We start from the raw sequence: 18,379 nt of genomic DNA on the forward strand, positions 1-18,379 counted from the left end.
AAATTATACCTTCCCCCTTAATGCCTAGATATAGTCCCTCGATTATATCCACAAATTTCAGCCTTTCGTTGTTTGGGATTATAATTTGTATTTCCTTCTCATCAACTGCCGGTTCTATACCAAATGCTGCGAAATAAAAAAGAAAACAAGAAACAAAGTAACAATATCAGTAAAATGTTGAATAAAACCCAAGACTAAACCCGAGCTATAGTATTTACTTTAGAAGAGGGAATAAACCGTCCATCGGGGTAAGGTCTAATATAAGACAAACATCAAAAAGGAAAAAAGAAATATATCTCGTTTCAAACTACTTCTAAGCATGATAATCACTGCCGTTGCAATCAGAAGCGTAATTTACTATGGGGTAGGGGAAAAACTACCCCTCCCAGACTTTGCTTTGCACCTCGGACTCTAGTTTGCCCCCAGCTGACATTTAGTTAAAAAACTTCCTATTCTAATTAAACGGACCCTGTGTTTCAGTAGCCGTACTAAACCGATTTGGACAAACAGTCGAACTTTAGCGCAAAGAGCAAAATATTAAGGAGGTTATTTCCTCCTTAATATATTGCTCTTTACGCTAAAGAGCAAGATATACAATTCTTCATATACGGAATAATTTCTGTTCGTTTTGAGTTTCAACGTTGAGTTACTTTCAGTTAAAAAAAACTGTTTTTTTATTTAATTTCTGTTCATTTTTCGCATAATGCAGGTAAATCTGGCCCACCTTTCTTGAAATATACCCCCTCCTCTCACGGAAAACTCCTCCGTGAAAATTTCATCCTATATAAAGTTCATCCCCGCCCGTCAAGTTGGCTCCAGACAGTTCAATCTTCGCTGAAAATTCTCCCTCCCAGTAAAATTTCTTGCTGGCAATTCTGCCTGAAAAATTATCCTTAGCATATTTTCATTTGAAAAGACTTTAATCTCTAATCGGTTTCTTGATCAATCCGGAAATACCTCTTCCGTGGATTTTTTTTCCGGAAATCAAAACATGAGGAAAATAGCCCCCGAATAATTGGAACATCTCCACATGCAAAATTGAGTTGGCAAAGAGAATGTAAAGCAATTAAAAGAACTTGGTTTGGAATTCTGTCAAATCCCCCGGTGTAAAATTTTCCCTGGAAAATTCACTCCCTGGAAATTTCCTTCCCCATGGATGATTCTCCTAATAAAAACCCATTAAAAACCCATAAAATCCCCTCCCCCCTAAGAATGTTTGTATTCTTCCCAATAACAAATAATATACGTTTGAGCATATTTCATAGGTTTTCATTTAGGAAAATTTTATAAGTTACAGGCCTCTCCCCAAAGACTGTGGGGGGTCATTTTACCCTTAAAGACATAGTGATTCGATCTTTCAACTATACCAAACAAAATGGCTATCTCAAAATTTTTATCAGATAATTTTAAGAAATAAATGTGCGTGGGAGGGGGGACAGTTTCCCTCCAATATTTTGTGTCACTTAAAAAGGGCGCTAGAACTTTAAATTTCCGTTCGAATGTGCCCTCTCACAATATTCAAGGATCAGTACTTCAATACGGTCATCCCTGGAAAAAAAAGAACAAAAAAAAAAACACACATCCACGATCTGTCTTCTGGCAAAAATAGAAAAATTCTACATTTTTGTATATAGGAGCTTGAAACTTCTACATTAGAGTTCTCAGGTATGCTGAATATGATGTTGTGATTTTTATCAAGGTCGCTTCAATTTCAGGGGCTGTTTTCCGCCTATTTCAAAAATCAGACACTTTTCTCAGGCTCGTAACTTTTGATAAGTAAAACTAAGCTTGACGAATCCTATAAGTTTAGAATCAAGGAGGCACACTCGTGCCTCTTTAAAGAGGCGAACCATGACAATGTTAAGCGATCTTCGATTCCAGTGGTCGCAGAGGGATGGGGAGGGATGCATTTCGTAGCCCGAGCTCCAACTAAGAAACCTGCCAAATTTCATCCCCCTCCGACTTTTCCTTCATGGGGAAAATCTGGCCGAAAATTTCGGAAAAACCCCATTTCCCCATAAGAGCTCATGTTAAGTTTTTTGTTGTTAAAAGTTACTAATTTCAACATTCAAGTACATCAAAATGATCAGCTCGACATGGTGAGACTGACTGAAAGCTTCAAAAAATTCTGTCTTCATCCGTAAAATTTTTATTTGAGAAAAATGACAGAAACCCTTTTTTTTCTGCCATGCCTACAGGTCACAGCCGACATCGGATCTGGGTGTACAAAGACTCATTCGACGCGGAATTCTCCGAGTAATTTTCCTGGAAAGTTTCGTCGGAAAATCTTAACCCTCCGATTTTCTAGCTTAGAAAAACCCATTTCCCCATAAGAGCCCATGTTAATTTTTGAAATTCTTAAAAGTTATTTAAAAGTTATATTTATACACATGCAGGTATTTCGACTTCAAACATGCCCGGTTAGCTCAGTCAGAAGAGCGTGGGACTTTTAATCCTAAGGTCAAGGGTTCAAGTCCCTTATCGGGCGGTTTTTTTTCACAAAATATGAAAAAAACTTCGTTTTCTTAAAGAGTTAAAGAGGCTGCGTCCCAAAGTCGAACCTTAAAACGTACAGGAATTAGGAGAGGCAGTCCTAATTCCTCTACGAGGAGTACAGGAATTATTAAATTACATCCACCATGGATTGTAGAAAAACGTACAGAAATAATATGAAAAAAACTTGGTTTTCTTAAAGAGTTAAAGAGGCTGCGTCCCAAAGTCGAACATTAAAACGTACAGGAATTAGGAGAGGCATTTGGGGGGCGGCCGCCCCCCGAAACCCCCCGCTTTTAAAGACTCTTTTGTACAGGCTTTTTGTTTTGTTAATTAAAAGAGGGCCTTTCCGAAGCCAAGAGCGGGGGGTTAGGGGGGGTGGCAGCCCCCCACAACAAAAAACCTGTACAAAAGAGCCTTTAAAAGCGGGGGGTTTGGTGGGAGGCAGCCCCCCCAACTGCCTCTCCTAATTCCTGTACGTTTTAAGGTTCGACTTTGGGACGCAGCCTCTTTAACTCTTTAAGAAAACGAAGTTTTTTTCATATTATCAGCATAATATGCTGATCCTTTGGATGTATCTATTGATATCAAAATTTAGTTTTTCAGAGTTTCGGTTACTACTTAGCGAATCGCTCCTTACTTACAAATCGTTACTACGTTTGAAAGTTACAACTACGTTACAATTGTTTGAAAGTAAAGCCAATTCCAAGGAAACTTTTAAATAGCCTTGGGCTATTTATATAGCCCGGAAAGGTGAGCGAAGGACTGGGATGCAATTGCTATGGTAATGATTGGAAAAATATAATGTTATATTTTTTTTCCTTTACTTTCTAATTTATGCCCTTTGTTAATCTCTTATCGCAATTATAGAGAAAACAGAAGAAAAAAGTTATTAGTGGTGTCAGTTGCGGGGTTGGCATTTGACCCCCTGCCTTTCACAAGAAAAAACTATCTCCTTATATTTGGAGAACACGCTTTTGACCCATCCCCACCCTAATTTCGATTAATCAAAGCTACTTAAGGTGAAAGTCCTTAAATCAATTGCAATGTTATTTTTCCTATGCTACGAAAAGAGTTCTTTCTCTCTGACCTGACATACCAGCAAAATCAAATTTTGCACAAGTGATCTTTGTAAAAAGATCTAAAATTTGGCTGGTTTGTTTTTTTCTGATTTAATTCCTAAGAAATGGAAATAAAAATCCAATGTGAAACCTAGTAGTTTTTTTTCAAAAAGGTCTGGATCCTAAAAAAGGGAAAAAATAAAGCAATCGAAAGTACTATAAATTCAAAAAAACTTTTAAAATTAATTGGTGGAATGAAAATTCTAGATTCTTTTAATTTGTTCCTCCCCGATTGTTTTTGTGTTTTTACATAATTGACTCTTGCACGGCATGAATAAAAGCGAAAAAGTCGAAATTAACTTCAAATTTGCTTTTTTATTTTTTTTGTTCCAAATTTTTCAGCTTTCTAATCTTATTGGTTAATTTTATATATATTTATGAGAAAAATAGATTTTTAGTCTGTTTCTCCTGTCCTATATAGCCCCACATTTACACTCCCCTGGCTGGAAACATACTAGAGGCAAGGACGGGTCATGCTTGTGTTTAATTGTCTACTTGTCTTTAATTGGAGTTTGTCTGCTGAGCACAGCTTAGATATACAATACAGTTGTGAAAACTCCTATCTTACCCATGAGAAGCTTTTGATACAGAGCTCTGAACTTGGCGCCTCCTAGATCGTACTACAACAACATAGGCGGGAACGCAATTTTGTTTTGTTTGCCCAATTGCTGCGACCTTTTAGATTCAGACTGCCAGTTTCCTGTCTCCACCCGCTAGCATCGCTACCACGCACTGTGTCCCAAAAATAAATCGAGTGTTCATAACTGTATTGTATATCTAAGCTGGCTGATTAGAGAACCACATAAAAATGACCAAGAGAAAAAGATTGACAAAGGATGGCTTAATCTAAAACAAGTGCGGCAAGTGTATAAATTATGATTAATTTGATTATCCAGATTAAGAATTTGGTTCAGTTTTTGATATATTTTAAATTATTAATCTAGATTATTAGATATATTTTGTTTCAGCGCAATTCCTCGCCTAACACAAAGCACTATAGATGCTAATGGCATACTTCCAAGTTCGCTGGTTGCAAAAGACGTCCTTATTTTTAAACAGTAGAATTTATTCTGAACGAATTTTATTTCTTCTTTTTTGTTGTAGTCTATTTTTGAGCATATCGGCTTTTTGTTGGATTAAAAATATGATGATTATCGCTAGTATTATTCTCTTGTAATATCCCACTCAATTTCTGATACGCAATATTAGTCACGATCAAACGAGTACCCAGACCCCATAATTCCAATCCTTGTTTTCAGGACAGAACCGTTATTGATGGACTTTTGGTAAAAATACCAGATGTCTCACAGCTTTGTTGCTTACTATTCACTGAAAATTTATCGCTGCTCCATGACAAAGATGGTTCTAAACGTTTACCCTCCTAGAAAATAACCCCCGGACCCCCCCCCCCACCATGAAAAATACATCCCCGCTGAATTAAAATTATTCCCGAAATTTCCCCTGAAAAGCCCACCAGACACCCCCCCACAGAAAACTTAATGTTTGCATGTTTCCCAATAACAAATGCCATCTGCAAGCACTACCCAGGGCTGGCAACCCTGGGTAGTGTATATGGCTTTGCAGGACGTTAACAGTTTCGTTTTGTAGAAAATAACCCCCGGACAGCCCCCCCCCCCCCCCCCCCGCCATGAAAAAGACATCCCCACTGAATTGAAATTATTCCCAAAAATTCCTCCCCCTCGAAAATCCAATCAGACCCCCCCTTCTCCCGCAGAAAACTTAATGTTTGCATGTTTCCCAATAACAAATACCATCTGCAAGCACTACCCAGGGTTGGTAACCCTGGGTAGTTAGTGTATATGGCTTTGCAGGACGTAAACAGTCTCGTTTTGTAGTAATGCGAATATATTAGCACAATCAATTCTAAAAAGCCTATGCAAAAACAATGAAAATGTATTCTTCATACGCAGTTAGCTGTCACTTCAGGTTGAACCTATCCTTCCCTAAGTAATATATTTCTTCAAAAACTATTCAGAAAAAAAAAAAACATATTCTAAGGCCATGTCTTCCCTATGGCTTTTTCAGATAAATTCGCCTGTCCTCTTTTACTTTTTCAGGCAGCACAAGTCTGTATTGGTACATTTTAAGGGCTAACCAGGTGCCCTTGTCAAAGTGTGACACCTAAAACTAAGCTAAAATATTTATTTTCAGAGATCGGCTTAGACTTGACACTAACAAAGAGAATTCAATGAATAAAAAAATACGAAAGTAAAGATTATTGTGTTGACTGAAGACACAAAAATGCACCGAAATTTCTCTTATCTTACTGGGCCGTTATAACTTACTTGGCAGTTAAACTGGCCAAATGATCCTAAAAGGAAAAATATTTGATAACAAAAATGGGTGATTTCATAAGCAAAACCTACATTTAATGTCATCAAAAAAACTATTTTTACTTTATTATTTTCAATGCCCAACCAAAACAAAAATCTTCTTGCAAGGTTTGTTGTCTATGTTTAAAAAAAAACGAGCAAAAACAAATTTAAAAAGCAAAGCTTTTCTTATGAAGGTAAAGAGCAAAGTTGAAACTGAAAACGAACAAAATTAATGCTTTGCCGGTTACCTAAGATATATCCGCAAAATAACTAACTCAAATATGCCAACTCTTTATGTCTTCAATACTTGTAGAATTTTAAAAAACTACCACTTTGCTGAAAATACAGAACAGACCCCCCAAAAAACAGTACGTACCCTTGAGAGCTGAAAATTCTATGAGGGTAGGGTAAAAAACCCTACCCAAAACAAAGACTAATTTATAAGTCTTATAACGTTTAGCATACAATAGTAAGTGTCTAAAAAACTATAGCAAGCTCAGGTTTTCGTAAAGCACTAGTTTTCAGAATTTTATTGGGAAATATAACGTGTCAATTCGTTTTAGATACTTTTGCAGATATATCTTACGTCTTCAGGGAAGTAATAATTATTACTCGTATTAAGTTTCAACTTCACTCTATACTTCTGTAAGGAAAGTTTTATATTTTTAAAGTTAATGAATGAATTACAAATTTCGCTTTGCTTGAGAATAAAGTATATGTTAATAAAAAGAGAATTCTTTTATCCATCCACCTGTCTGTCACATTTTAAATTCTTTAGCTTGCCTTCTTTTTTATCCTACTTTCCATTAGTTCTTAGGTATAAAGAGACATTTTTTTTCGAAAAGCACATTCGATTGTTTGAATATTCATTCGTTAAACTTTACATTTGTCCGATAATGTAAGGGGTACATTATCGGACAAATAATGTACCATATTAGAGAAAGATCATAATGCTAATTTGCAGAGGCTGAAAAGAAAAATCGATTTATAAACGCTGTTTTTAGTTCATAATCCATACAATGTCGATATGATTTTAAGCTAGGCTTGTGATATGGGCTTTGAATTCTTATATGATTCTACATTAATTAAATCTAGCATTCAATTAAATTATAACTAATATTTTGTCAAATTAAATGCATGTTGAAAGAAAATAGATCTAACAAAAATTTTAAATCGGGAGTAAGTTTTTTGTGGTTGTTTAATTACAATCTATAAACTAGTATGTTTAATTAGATTTGTATTACAAACAAATAAAAGTTAAAGTGCCAAAAACTTAAAAAAGCATATCTTGGACTTATTTAAGGTATAGTCATCCTTCGATTTTTCAAGATTTTTCTGTTGATTGTATCAAAATTATAAAGTTACAAATGTAGTGCCATATTATCTCCAATGTTGCCTTATTAAACTATGAAATTCAATAAAAAAAAACTGAATGGATAAATTTGAAAACACTTTTCGTAAGTACAAATTCAATCATCAGAATTATATTTATTTTCAAAGAAAACAACACCTTCATAGGAAAGCTGCAGCTTCAATTTTGATGCCATATATTTTTATCCATATTTTTATATACATTTTATATTTTTATATGTATTTTTAGCTAATTCTGCTGATTTCTAAGCCACGATTCATTTTTGTTAAATTTAGTACCCACAGCCAGGAGCAGTGTGGGAGAAGGATAGACGGCTGGGGATTCATTTGTTCCCCTGTATTTAGAAAATACCTTTTCTGGTGTAGTTGCTTTGAAAAAATGCCTTCCTTTGGCTATTTCATGGAAAAACTGAAAATAATAAACTGAAAAATTATAATTTTTGAATATTTATTTTTCAAGTGTTACATAATGCTCTTATTCGCAGGTTTTGAAAACCAAGAAGATAAGGCATAAAAAGAGTGCAAGTTTCGCATAAAAAAGGACTTTGCTTAATTTAGTAGTTAGGTAAATATCTGCAAGTTAGTACGTGCAGGAAAAATTGTTGAATTGCAATAACTATCAACTCACTTTTCAACTGACTATATAGCTCTTACTTTTGAATTTTTTCTAATCGGTCAGAAGCCATGGGAATACACTTCCACAAAAATACTCTGTCTAAAGAATTTGTCATATTGTAAAGCTGACCAAGAGTACAATCTTCTATTACTTAAAAAGTTAAAAGCGTCTAAATGTGATCTTGCCTTGTATAACCGCAAAGTTTCACAATAGTATTTCTTTTAAAATTGCGAATGGTGTCGTCTTTACTTTGTGTGAATTAACGTAAATTCACTTCTACCGATAGGAAATTTTCAAAACCTGAGATTTCAATACTACTGTGAAAAAATTCGTTTTCAGAACTCATTTAATACTGGTTTAACACAGACATTCAGTAACACTAACCGATTAGAAACAATTTTACGCACTTATGGAGGCAACCAGTGTGATAGGCTTACTTTCCCATTGTATTCCTACTGTAAAGAGATATGTCTATGCCTTATTCTACTTTTATGCAAATATACTATTAATGAATAATACCAGCTTAAATTGTGGGATAATTAAGCTTTTGGCAACTTGTCTGTTCAGTCGATCAAAACATTAATACGTTTATAAAATGATTTCGTGGTTATGGCCCATTTTCAGGTTTAGATACCATCCTTCCATGTCTGCAAAACGGGAATTTAGGGTAATTTAGACTCTTAGGTAATTAAAAACTAGTCTTCAAGACAGCAGCGATAAATTTATGCTGTTGCGATTGAAAGATGTTCAATAATGTCTACGAATTTTATGCATAATATTCTGAATTTTCCCGAAACTTCCGAATTTTTCTATCAGCTTTTCCGAGATATAGATGACGATCAGGTATAGCCAATTAAAGAAGAACTAGAAAAAATTAGTAGATTTAAAATAAAATTTGCAGAATGGCAAGTTGTGCTAAATGTATAAGGGTTTTGACATCACCATCATTTTGTGGAAACGCGATATTGAACAAAAGTAGTTGTAGAAGTGTTTCTGTAATATCTAGCAGCTCTTGCAACCATGGGAACAGGACATTGTTTAATAAAATTGTGTCTAAAGAAGGTAAGTCCTCAAGCTTTTACTGTGCATTAAATAGAAAAAAGAGTTTCTATAAAATGATAAAAATTTTAGAATAAAGGCTTTTGTTGATCTTGGAAAGTGATTTAAATAGGAGAATGGAAGTTCCTTTTAGGAATGAATCTAGGGCCTAAAAATTATCCCAAGAAGGTATGGCCAAGCTACTATTTCTAATTTTTTTTCTTATTTCTAAGGCCAGGATGATTTTATACATGTCAGGGTTATGCCTAGGCCTGTCAAATTTTTTTTATAGTTTTCAACATATCTTTGCCAGGATGAAATTAAATAGCCTACATCACTTGAATCCTTTTCTAATGCTCTTTTATTCAATAATAGTTCCAATGGTAAATTCCAATTTGAGCCCTTAACGTATCCTCAAAAGGTGAAACAGTCTATAGGCTAGTTGACAAAAGGGTAAAATTCTAGTTTAGTGACTTCTTGCTAGGCCTATCTTGGAAAGGGGTTAGGTTAGGAAAATGAAACTCAGGGATGGGTCTATGGGCTAAAGTATGTCCTGGGAAGGTATTTTGAAGTATCTATCTCCACTCCCTCTCCCTCTAGAGGGTCCTGACCTTTAAAAATATGTGTGTTATAAAAGTGAAACCTTGCAAAATAGATCTTCTGCTTGAATGAAGTACAACAAAATTGTTTTCAGCTTCACAACTTTGCTCAATCCCAATTTATAAGGTTTTAATGATATGCAAATACATTTCCTAAATTTTGAAAAAAAAAAACATTGATATGGCTCAGAATTCTACTCAAATGACAGGAATTCCATTTTCAGAACTAAAGGCAGAGAAAAAAGCAACTGGTAACTGAATATTAAGGTAAAATGTTGTTTTGTCAAAATTTCAATAGGTATAGACCTGTCATATAGGCAAATTTCAGGGCCCTATAGAAGGAGAAAGAGTGGAGGTGTGTACTTTAAAATACCTTCCTGGGATATACTTTAGCCTATAGACCCATCCCCAAAAGCTTCATTTTCCTAACCTAACTGCTTTCCAAGATAGCAAGATGTCAACTAAACTAGAATTTTACAACAAAAGTTAAAAACATATGTAAAAACAAAAGATAAAACTGTCTAGTGAAAAGAAACTGCCATTTGCAGCTGATTCAGGAATAGTAGGCCTAATTATTATTTTCTTTAGTCTTAATAGGCCTAGTAAATGTTATTAAGAAAACAAATTTAAAGACTATTTTAAAGAGCATGAAACCCCTCAAAAATAACATCACAGCAAAACTGGTGTCATTTTTGTGAAAGGGAATAATTCTGCCTCCAGGGGCAGATATAGACCAGAATCTTGAGGAGGCTTAATGAAACAAGGGTGCCAATGAGCAAAATTTGGGGGGGGGACAGCATAACAAAGTTATCAGTAATTAATAAAATTGATAAATAAGGTGTAAAAAGAAAAAAAGAAACACAGGAAAAGGCCACCAGAAAAAATCTTGGGGGTCCCCCCCCCCCTCCCTCAGCATCCATGGATTTGCTGGTGTCTGCCTCTGAATTCATTCTTGATAATTTCATTCACCTAACTCAATTACTTTCCAAAATAGACACAAGCCCCTCATCTAGGATTTTACCAACTTTTGTCTGTCTTAAAAAGTAGCTGAGTTAGGTTAATAAAGCTCTTAGGTAAATTGGATATTTATTAACATTACCAAACCAAAAAGGAAAGGCTATAGGCATATTTAATGAAAACAAGGCATTCTAAACAAGTTCCCAAGTTTTCCTGAAGGCAAGCACAAAGGAGACAACAGTTAGTACTGGAGAGCATGCTTTACTGTCCATCTGTTGACACAAGAGTAGTGAACTCAGTTTGCTATTGTATCTACTCTGAATTTTATGTGCAAATAAATATGTAAAAAAAGTTGAATCTTTCTTTTCCATGTTGCAAATTCCTAGTGATCTCTTTTTTGTTTATTGTACTGGTCTATACTAATAACAACCATAAACTGAATACAGATCATATCTTTGGTTTATTATCCTATAAAGGCAATAACCAGACATATTATCAAACAATTGCAGTAAAAACAGTTCCCTTTGCATACTATTTTTAAAACTAAACATCATGGACATTGTGCAATTTATCAATAATTGCATGATTTATCTTAACTTGATTCTTTTTGTTTTCCTTCTTAAGAGAAGGAACACCTCAGGAAGAATTTTTTTTATGATCATGATAAACTCTGGTGCCTTTTTTATAAATCAGCACTGAAAACAAGAAAATTTTTCAAGATTGAATTGCTACCATATTCTTTTTAATTTGGTACTGATTTGATAAATTGGTGCCAAAAAAGCTACATGTGTCTGGCCCTAAAAGGATGATATTCACTAGTAATGCAAAAGTATTACACAACAGAGCAAACTAAGATGGCAAAATACATTTGAAGCATATGCAACAGAAGATTGTAAAAAGAAAAAACAGAGTGATGAAAGACAGTTCTGGGTAAGGACCAGTGGTGAGTTCTCTTCATGTATTTAATTTTGTGTGATAACTTCCCTTTTCTAGATATTGACAAGTCTCCTCTAAATGAAACATCTGCACTATTCTTGATATAAAGTCATTTGTAGCTTGCAAACAAACTAAGAAAACTATGTCTTTCTAAGTTAACACATTTTAGTTTAGCTTTTAAAATGTAACCTGTTGTGGACAGTCAGTTATAAAAGTCTTAGTCTTTCATCAAACTAAAATTGTTACCCTTTTCCATAGATTTGCTCTGTTTAATCCTATAAAGAATGGAACTTGGGCTAAATTGTAGCTCTACTAACTAAGCCTCAAGCTAACATCTAGCTGATACTAACCCCCTCCCTATTTCCTTTTGCTTCTTAAAGTAAAATTGGACTAAACCATACTGGCAATTTTAAGTAAGAGTAAATGGTCTCATGTTGAATGAGGAATTGAGAATTTCTATGGTCAGGTATTAAAGGTTATAAGAGTAAATCTGAAACAATTCCTCTTGTCTTTCAAGCTAAATGGAATATAGGAACCCTATAATTGATGTTTTCCAAAATTGGAGGAATACCTGATTTTCTAACAATATTTCCCAACTGTCCATATACATGCTTTAGGAATTCTAGGGAGGTGAAAAACCAGATTGGATCAAATAAGTTTTCAATCAGAAAAAAAAGATCCCAGAGTGTCAGAACTCTAAGGATTCTGAACCCACATTGAGTAGGAAAAACCTATGTTAAAGTCATGATTTCTGCAACTTTAATCTTGTAACTTTAGATATAATAGAACATTTGTGTATAATAACAAGGGTGACCCTGTAAATGAGCAGGTCTATATAAAACTGTATCTGAAGTGAGGCTTTACCTTAAATTGCAGCTTGGAGCAATCTAAGGATTTTTCCTTGTAGAAACTCCAGAGTTGATAATACATGACACATAGTTGAACACATACACTTGACTAGTGGCTTGGTGTTGCTGATTCAAGTGCTTCCCAGTTATACTTCCATTCTTTTGTTGACCATTCATTGTTAAGACGGTTCTTAAAGCTGTCTGTGATTTGGGCAGCAATGGTATCAGGCAGTCATTTGTTCCAGAGGTTGGCAACACAGTTGGTAAGAAACTGGGCGTGTTGCTGCTTTGAGGAGAAATGCCTGAATAACTGCAAGTTATGTCCCCTTGTATGAGAGTCCTGAGACGCCAGAGGAAGAAGATCAGGAACTGCCTTTGAATTAATAAGTTTATGAACCAGAATGGCATCACCCCATCTTCTTCTATAAACCAGAGTTGGGAGTTTCAGCTTGCATAGCCTTGTAGGGCAAGGGAGCTCATGCAGTCCACTCACCACCTTAGTGGCTCTTCTCTGGACATCTTCAAGAATTTTAACATCTTTTTTGAATAAGGGGGATGCAAGGACCATGCCTGTCTCAAGCCTTGGCCAAATAAGTCCTTTGTACAAATGGCTCAGAATTTTAGGAGAACAGGAGGAAATTGTTCTTTTTATGAGCCCTAGTAATGAGCTAGCTGATGCTGCTGCCTTCTTTGCATGAGTGCTGAATTTAAGATGATTGTCAACAATTACTCCTAGGTCACGTTCTTCCAACACTGGAGAAAGGAACTGACTGTGACACAAATAAAGAAATAAGAAGTTTGTGGTTGGCTCAAATGTGGTTAGTTTTACCTTAGGTATTTCCAACTGTGACTCATATTTATTTAACATTTTTGGGTTTATTACTTTGCAGCACCAAACACAAACTCTGAGAACATAACAACAGACCTAATAACAGAACAGACCATAACAGAACATAACAACAGACCTATTAAAAGAACTGACAAACAAAAGACTTTATTTCATCCATACCAGCCTTTTATGCATACAAAGATTAAAGCTTTGTTATATGACATGAAAATTATTTTATTCAAATGACACAAGAATTGTTGTAGAAAATGATTTACTCATAGATGCCAACAGGACTTGTTTTATGTTGAAAGGACACATTCCCATGTGCCAGGACACAATGACATAAAAGGGTAACATTTTTTGAAATTTGGGACATAAAAGGGCAATGAAGGGACGCATTTTGTAAATTTTTGACATACAATAAAACATTTCCCAATTGGATATGTATTTTGATTAAAAAAAGGCACTTTTCAACAAAGCAGTGAAGGCTTTTCTCCAAAGTAAGCTTTTACACATGTATATGAGTTCTATGCTTTCATATTAAGTCATTTTGTATAAATGTTTTATATGGATTTTTTTTTTCTATCTTCGTTATATTTAATTTTAACTGTCTGCTTTGAAAGTGGTTTACACAAAATATTTTGGTCAGTAGTACAACTGGTAAAAAAAAGTCACATTTAGTTTTTGAGATTTTAAGATGAACACATTTTAGCTAAAAAGGAAACATTTTTGGATGATCAGGGGACACACTCATGGACCGAAAAGTTGGCAACCGTGGTTTTACCACTGTTTTATCCAAAATTAGAATGCTAGAGAATAATTTGAACATTATGTTAAAAGTTTGCCATAATAAGAAGAAATTACTTGATAAAATAAGCCTTGAACAGTAATCCCAGTTAGAAAGGAGCAAGTATAATATAAATGTATAGGAAAATTTGTATTGCACCAAAAAGAATCCATTTGATGTAAATTAAACCCAAAATGGTTCAATTGTACTCTGATAGTAGCTGGGTTCTCTTTCTGCTGGAAACTGAATTAGGCTCTACAAATTGATAGTGAAAACTACCAAAAATATCAACTGATATAACCAGTTTTCTTTGTCTCAATTTTACTTCAAGAATCTAATGTATGCTTAATATTAAGTTCCCTGGGTGTAATTCATAAAAGATGACAGCAAATACTTATCTGGCAACTTGTCAATTGAAACACTATAAACAACTAGACAAATAACAAAATTAATCAAGTATCCTCCACTGTAAACATAGCTTATTTAGAAACCCTGAAGGTATGCTGCATTTCAAAATTGCTGTCTCTTTTTGTTCTCTCCCTATAATTTCACATATTTTTTATTTTTGAAAAGATGGATTTTTTATCTACATATAACTTCACTTTTCATGCATTTTCATTGGTTTAACTTATCTGACAACTTATCCAGACTATTTCAAGTAGTAATCCTACTAGTCTCTGGCTTCATTTACATCGTTTCAAATGATAAGGATAAGTAATCAGCCTTGTCAGACAAGTTATCTTGGAATACTCAAGTGAACTATATCCTCCCATTGTAATGATGGCTTTTTTTCAATGAATTAGTGTAAATAATTGGGTCTTAGACTTATTCAGGATTTAGGGAATCTGGCTTTTCTTTCTTTTTTTTTTTTATAAATGAGTGTCGTCCCTACTTTGCATACTGTCATAACAGTTGTTTCTGGTGATTTTGTATATCTACCAGACTGGAATTTTGTAAATATTAAGATCAAACTTCGCAGGATCGTTTCTGAAGTATCATTGCTTAAGTTTTGCTGGTAAACCAATGCTTTTACAAACCAAGATGATGAGTCAAAATGTCTTTCTTTGATCAGGAAGGAGACTGGTGATTAACTTTGTTTGGCCCTTGGACATTGAGGACCACTCTAAACTGTCACATTAAATTAAATTAAGTTGATTAATTAAAAGTTTCAATAAACGTATTGAGCTGTAAACTAGATATGCCACCCATTCTTTATAATGTTCTGTTGCTCAAATGGTGAGGAGACGTGATTGAACTAAGGAGATTTTGATTGATGCTATTATTAAAAAATCTTTCAGCTGTGAAGATAGGAGCTCCTGATGCTGTATTAATCTCTTGACACTTTTGCCATGTTAGTCTGAAGTTCTTATTCAAAGAATTTTCTGACACCTACTCATTAAGGAAATAAAAACCGGGTCTGATGATTTAAATGGAATTTTGGTAGTTGTTTGGTGCAGGTTGTACATAAGGCTAATTTAGCACTTGAACATTTGCACAGTTTTACAGTAGGTAGTTCCCTAGCAGTTAACACATCTAAAACAAATTACATTCTCTTTAGTAGAACAGGCAAGTTACTTAATGATAACAATAACATATTTTTTGGACATTTACCCATTAAACAAGTTTTTGAATATAGGTATTTGGGGTTTTATTTAGATAATAATATTAGTTGGATAAAGCATTGTAATGTTATTGGTGCAGAAATGGCTAGGGGTCTGGGAATTCTGAGACGTTTAAAAAAAAACATTTCCATTCAAGATTTTAAAAGTCATTTATTTTTCCCTTGTTCATCCTTATATAGATTATGGTTGTGTTCATTGGGTCAGCAATTTTTTTTCTAATTGTAAAAGGATCCAGATAGTCTGCCACCTGGCATCAGGGAGTCTGTCACTTTATACGGGTTTAAAAATAAATTGAAAACATTTTATTTAACTAATAGATTTTGAAGGGCAGGAGGTTATTGATTTCTTTTTCCGCAGTTTCTTGGGGTTGGGTGGTGGCTGAAACCGGTAAATAATATTTAATAGAATTATTTTGTTCATGTGTATGTGTTGTTGTTTTTTATATATTAGATAGGCTAGGTGGATAATCATGAGATGTTACGCTTAGATATTTATTTCTTTTTATATATTATATATTATATATTATATATTTTATATATATTATATTTTTATATATATATTTATATAATTTATATATTTTTATATAATTATATATTATAATTATATATGTGTATATTATATTATATTATATAATTATATATATAAATTATATATATAATTATATATATATATATATATATATAATTATATAATTATATAATTATTATAATTATATAATTAATTTATATATTTTTATATAATATTATATATTTTTATATATTATTTCTTTTTATATATTATATTTATTTCCTTTTATATTTCTTTTTATATGCTTAGATATTTATTTCTTTTAGATATTTATTTATTTTTAGATATTCATCATAATGTGAATTTGCAGCACAAGTCCTTAGCACTTTTTTTTTGCTGTAATAATTTATTGGTGTTGTCATTTATTATTTATGTTTATATTGTGGATAAAAATAAAACCTACCTACCTACCAACCTTTGGGCTCTTGTCTGGGGAGCAGCATTGCCAATGCGGCGGTTTTTTTGGTATAATTTAGAAACCCTGGTACAATGTATCACATTAAAAAATTTTTTGGTACAATAGCATATTTTTTTTACTTGCTTCTTTCTGACTTGGATATCTTTTCTTATTTCAGTTTCAAAAATTTCCTTCTAATTCCTGCAAATTTTTAACTTGCTGTTCAGATGGTGTAAGTTAATCTGTTGCAGTACACTTTTAGTCAGAAAACTGGTATAATTTATTTAAAAGCATTGTCAACACTAGATGAAATGGATAATCCAAAGTATAAATATGTTTATGTGTGTGTATATGTACAGAATTTGAAACTCCTTTCTTCCCTATTGAAAGATTTAAAAATCAGGGATTGCCAGAAACTTCCCCTTGGTTCAACTTTTACACTTATGATCTAGTTAATTTTTATGGCACTTGGTATTAACCAAGTAACATATAGCATTCGAAAATTCTGTCAGTCTATCTGTCGGTCCCCGCTTTGCCACTTTAGGCACTTCCAGGTAAGCTAGGACGATGAAATTTGGAAGGCGTATCAGGGACCGGACCAGATTAAATTAGAAATAGTCGTTTTCCCGATTTGACCATCTGGGGGAAGTGGGGAGTCCGTTAATTCGGAAAAAATAGAAAAATTGAAGTATTTTTAACCTACGAACGGTTGATCAGATCTTAATGAAATTTGATGTTTGGAAGGATATCGTGTCTCAGAGCTGTTATTTTAAATCCCGACCAGATCTGATGACACTGGAGGGGAGTTGGGAGGGGGCAACCTAAAATCTTGGAAAACAATTAGAGTGGAGGGATCAGGATGAAAGTCCTAGTCCAAGTTCTAGATACATGATTGGCATAACCGAAACGGATCCGCTCTCTTTGGGGTAGTTGGGAGGGGGGTTAATTCTGAAAAATTGTAAAAATGAGGTATTTTTCACTTACGAACGGGTGATCAGATCTCAATGAAATTTGATATTTAGAAGGATATCGTGTCTCAAAGCTCTTATTTTAAATCCCGACCGGATCTGGTGACATTGGGGGAGTTTGGGGCGGGGAACCTAAAATCATGGAAAACGCTTAGATTGGAGGGATCAGGATGAAACTTGGTGGGAAAAATAAGCAGAAGTCTTAGATACGTGATTTACATAATTGGAACGGATCCGCTCTATTGGGGGGGGGGGTTAATACTGAAAAGTTAGAAAAAATGACGTATTTTCAACTTACGAAGGTGTGACCAGATCTTAATGAAATTTCATATTTAGAAGGACCTCGTAACTCAGATCTCTTATTTTAAATCTCAACCGGATCCAGCGTAATTGGGGGGGCAGTTGGGGGGTACCGGAAATCTTTGAAAACACTTAAAGCGGAGAGATTAGGATGAAACTGGATGGAAAGAATAAAACCAGTCTAAGATACCTGACTGACATAACCGGACTGGATCTGCTCTCTTTGGTGGAGTTGGGGGGGGGGGGTAATTTTGAAAATTGAGGTATTTGTAACTTACGAAAGGGTGACCAGATCTTAATGAAATTTGATATTTAGAAGGATCTTGTGCTTTAAAGCTCTAGTTTTAAATTCCGACCTGATCCTGTGACATTGGGGGGAGTTGGAGGGGGAAACCGGAATTCTTGGAAAACGTGAAAATTGGGGTATTTTTATCTTACGAATAGGTGATCGGATCTTAATGAAATTTGATATTTAGAAGGAATTCATGTCTCAGAGCTCTTATTTCAAATTCCGACCAAATCTTTTGACATTGGCGGGAGTTGGAGGGGGAAATCTTGGAAAACACCTGGAGTGGAGGAATCGCGATGGAGCTT

The 18,379-nt window shown here is 34.2% G+C and overlaps 1 protein-coding gene and 1 pseudogene across 2 annotated transcripts in view; both read left to right on the forward strand.

The window, feature by feature from the left end:
• The first annotated feature begins 8,788 nt into the window (after nucleotides 1-8,788).
• The window catches only part of LOC136024769 (protein tumorous imaginal discs, mitochondrial-like), a 50,162-nt gene continuing 40,571 nt past the window's right edge, over nucleotides 8,789-18,379 (forward strand). For both annotated transcript variants that reach the window (XM_065700223.1, XM_065700222.1), the window contains exon 1: nucleotides 8,789-8,999. In XM_065700223.1, coding sequence (XP_065556295.1) covers nucleotides 8,840-8,999 — 160 coding nt within the window. In that variant the 5' untranslated portion in view covers nucleotides 8,789-8,839. The remainder of the gene's footprint in view (nucleotides 9,000-18,379) is intronic.
• Nucleotides 14,894-15,016, forward strand: LOC136025576 (small nucleolar RNA U3; annotated as a pseudogene).

The sequence above is a fragment of the Artemia franciscana genome, chromosome 3 (genome assembly GCF_032884065.1).
Source record: "Artemia franciscana chromosome 3, ASM3288406v1, whole genome shotgun sequence".
In the NCBI taxonomy this organism is placed as follows: domain Eukaryota; kingdom Metazoa; phylum Arthropoda; class Branchiopoda; order Anostraca; family Artemiidae; genus Artemia; species Artemia franciscana.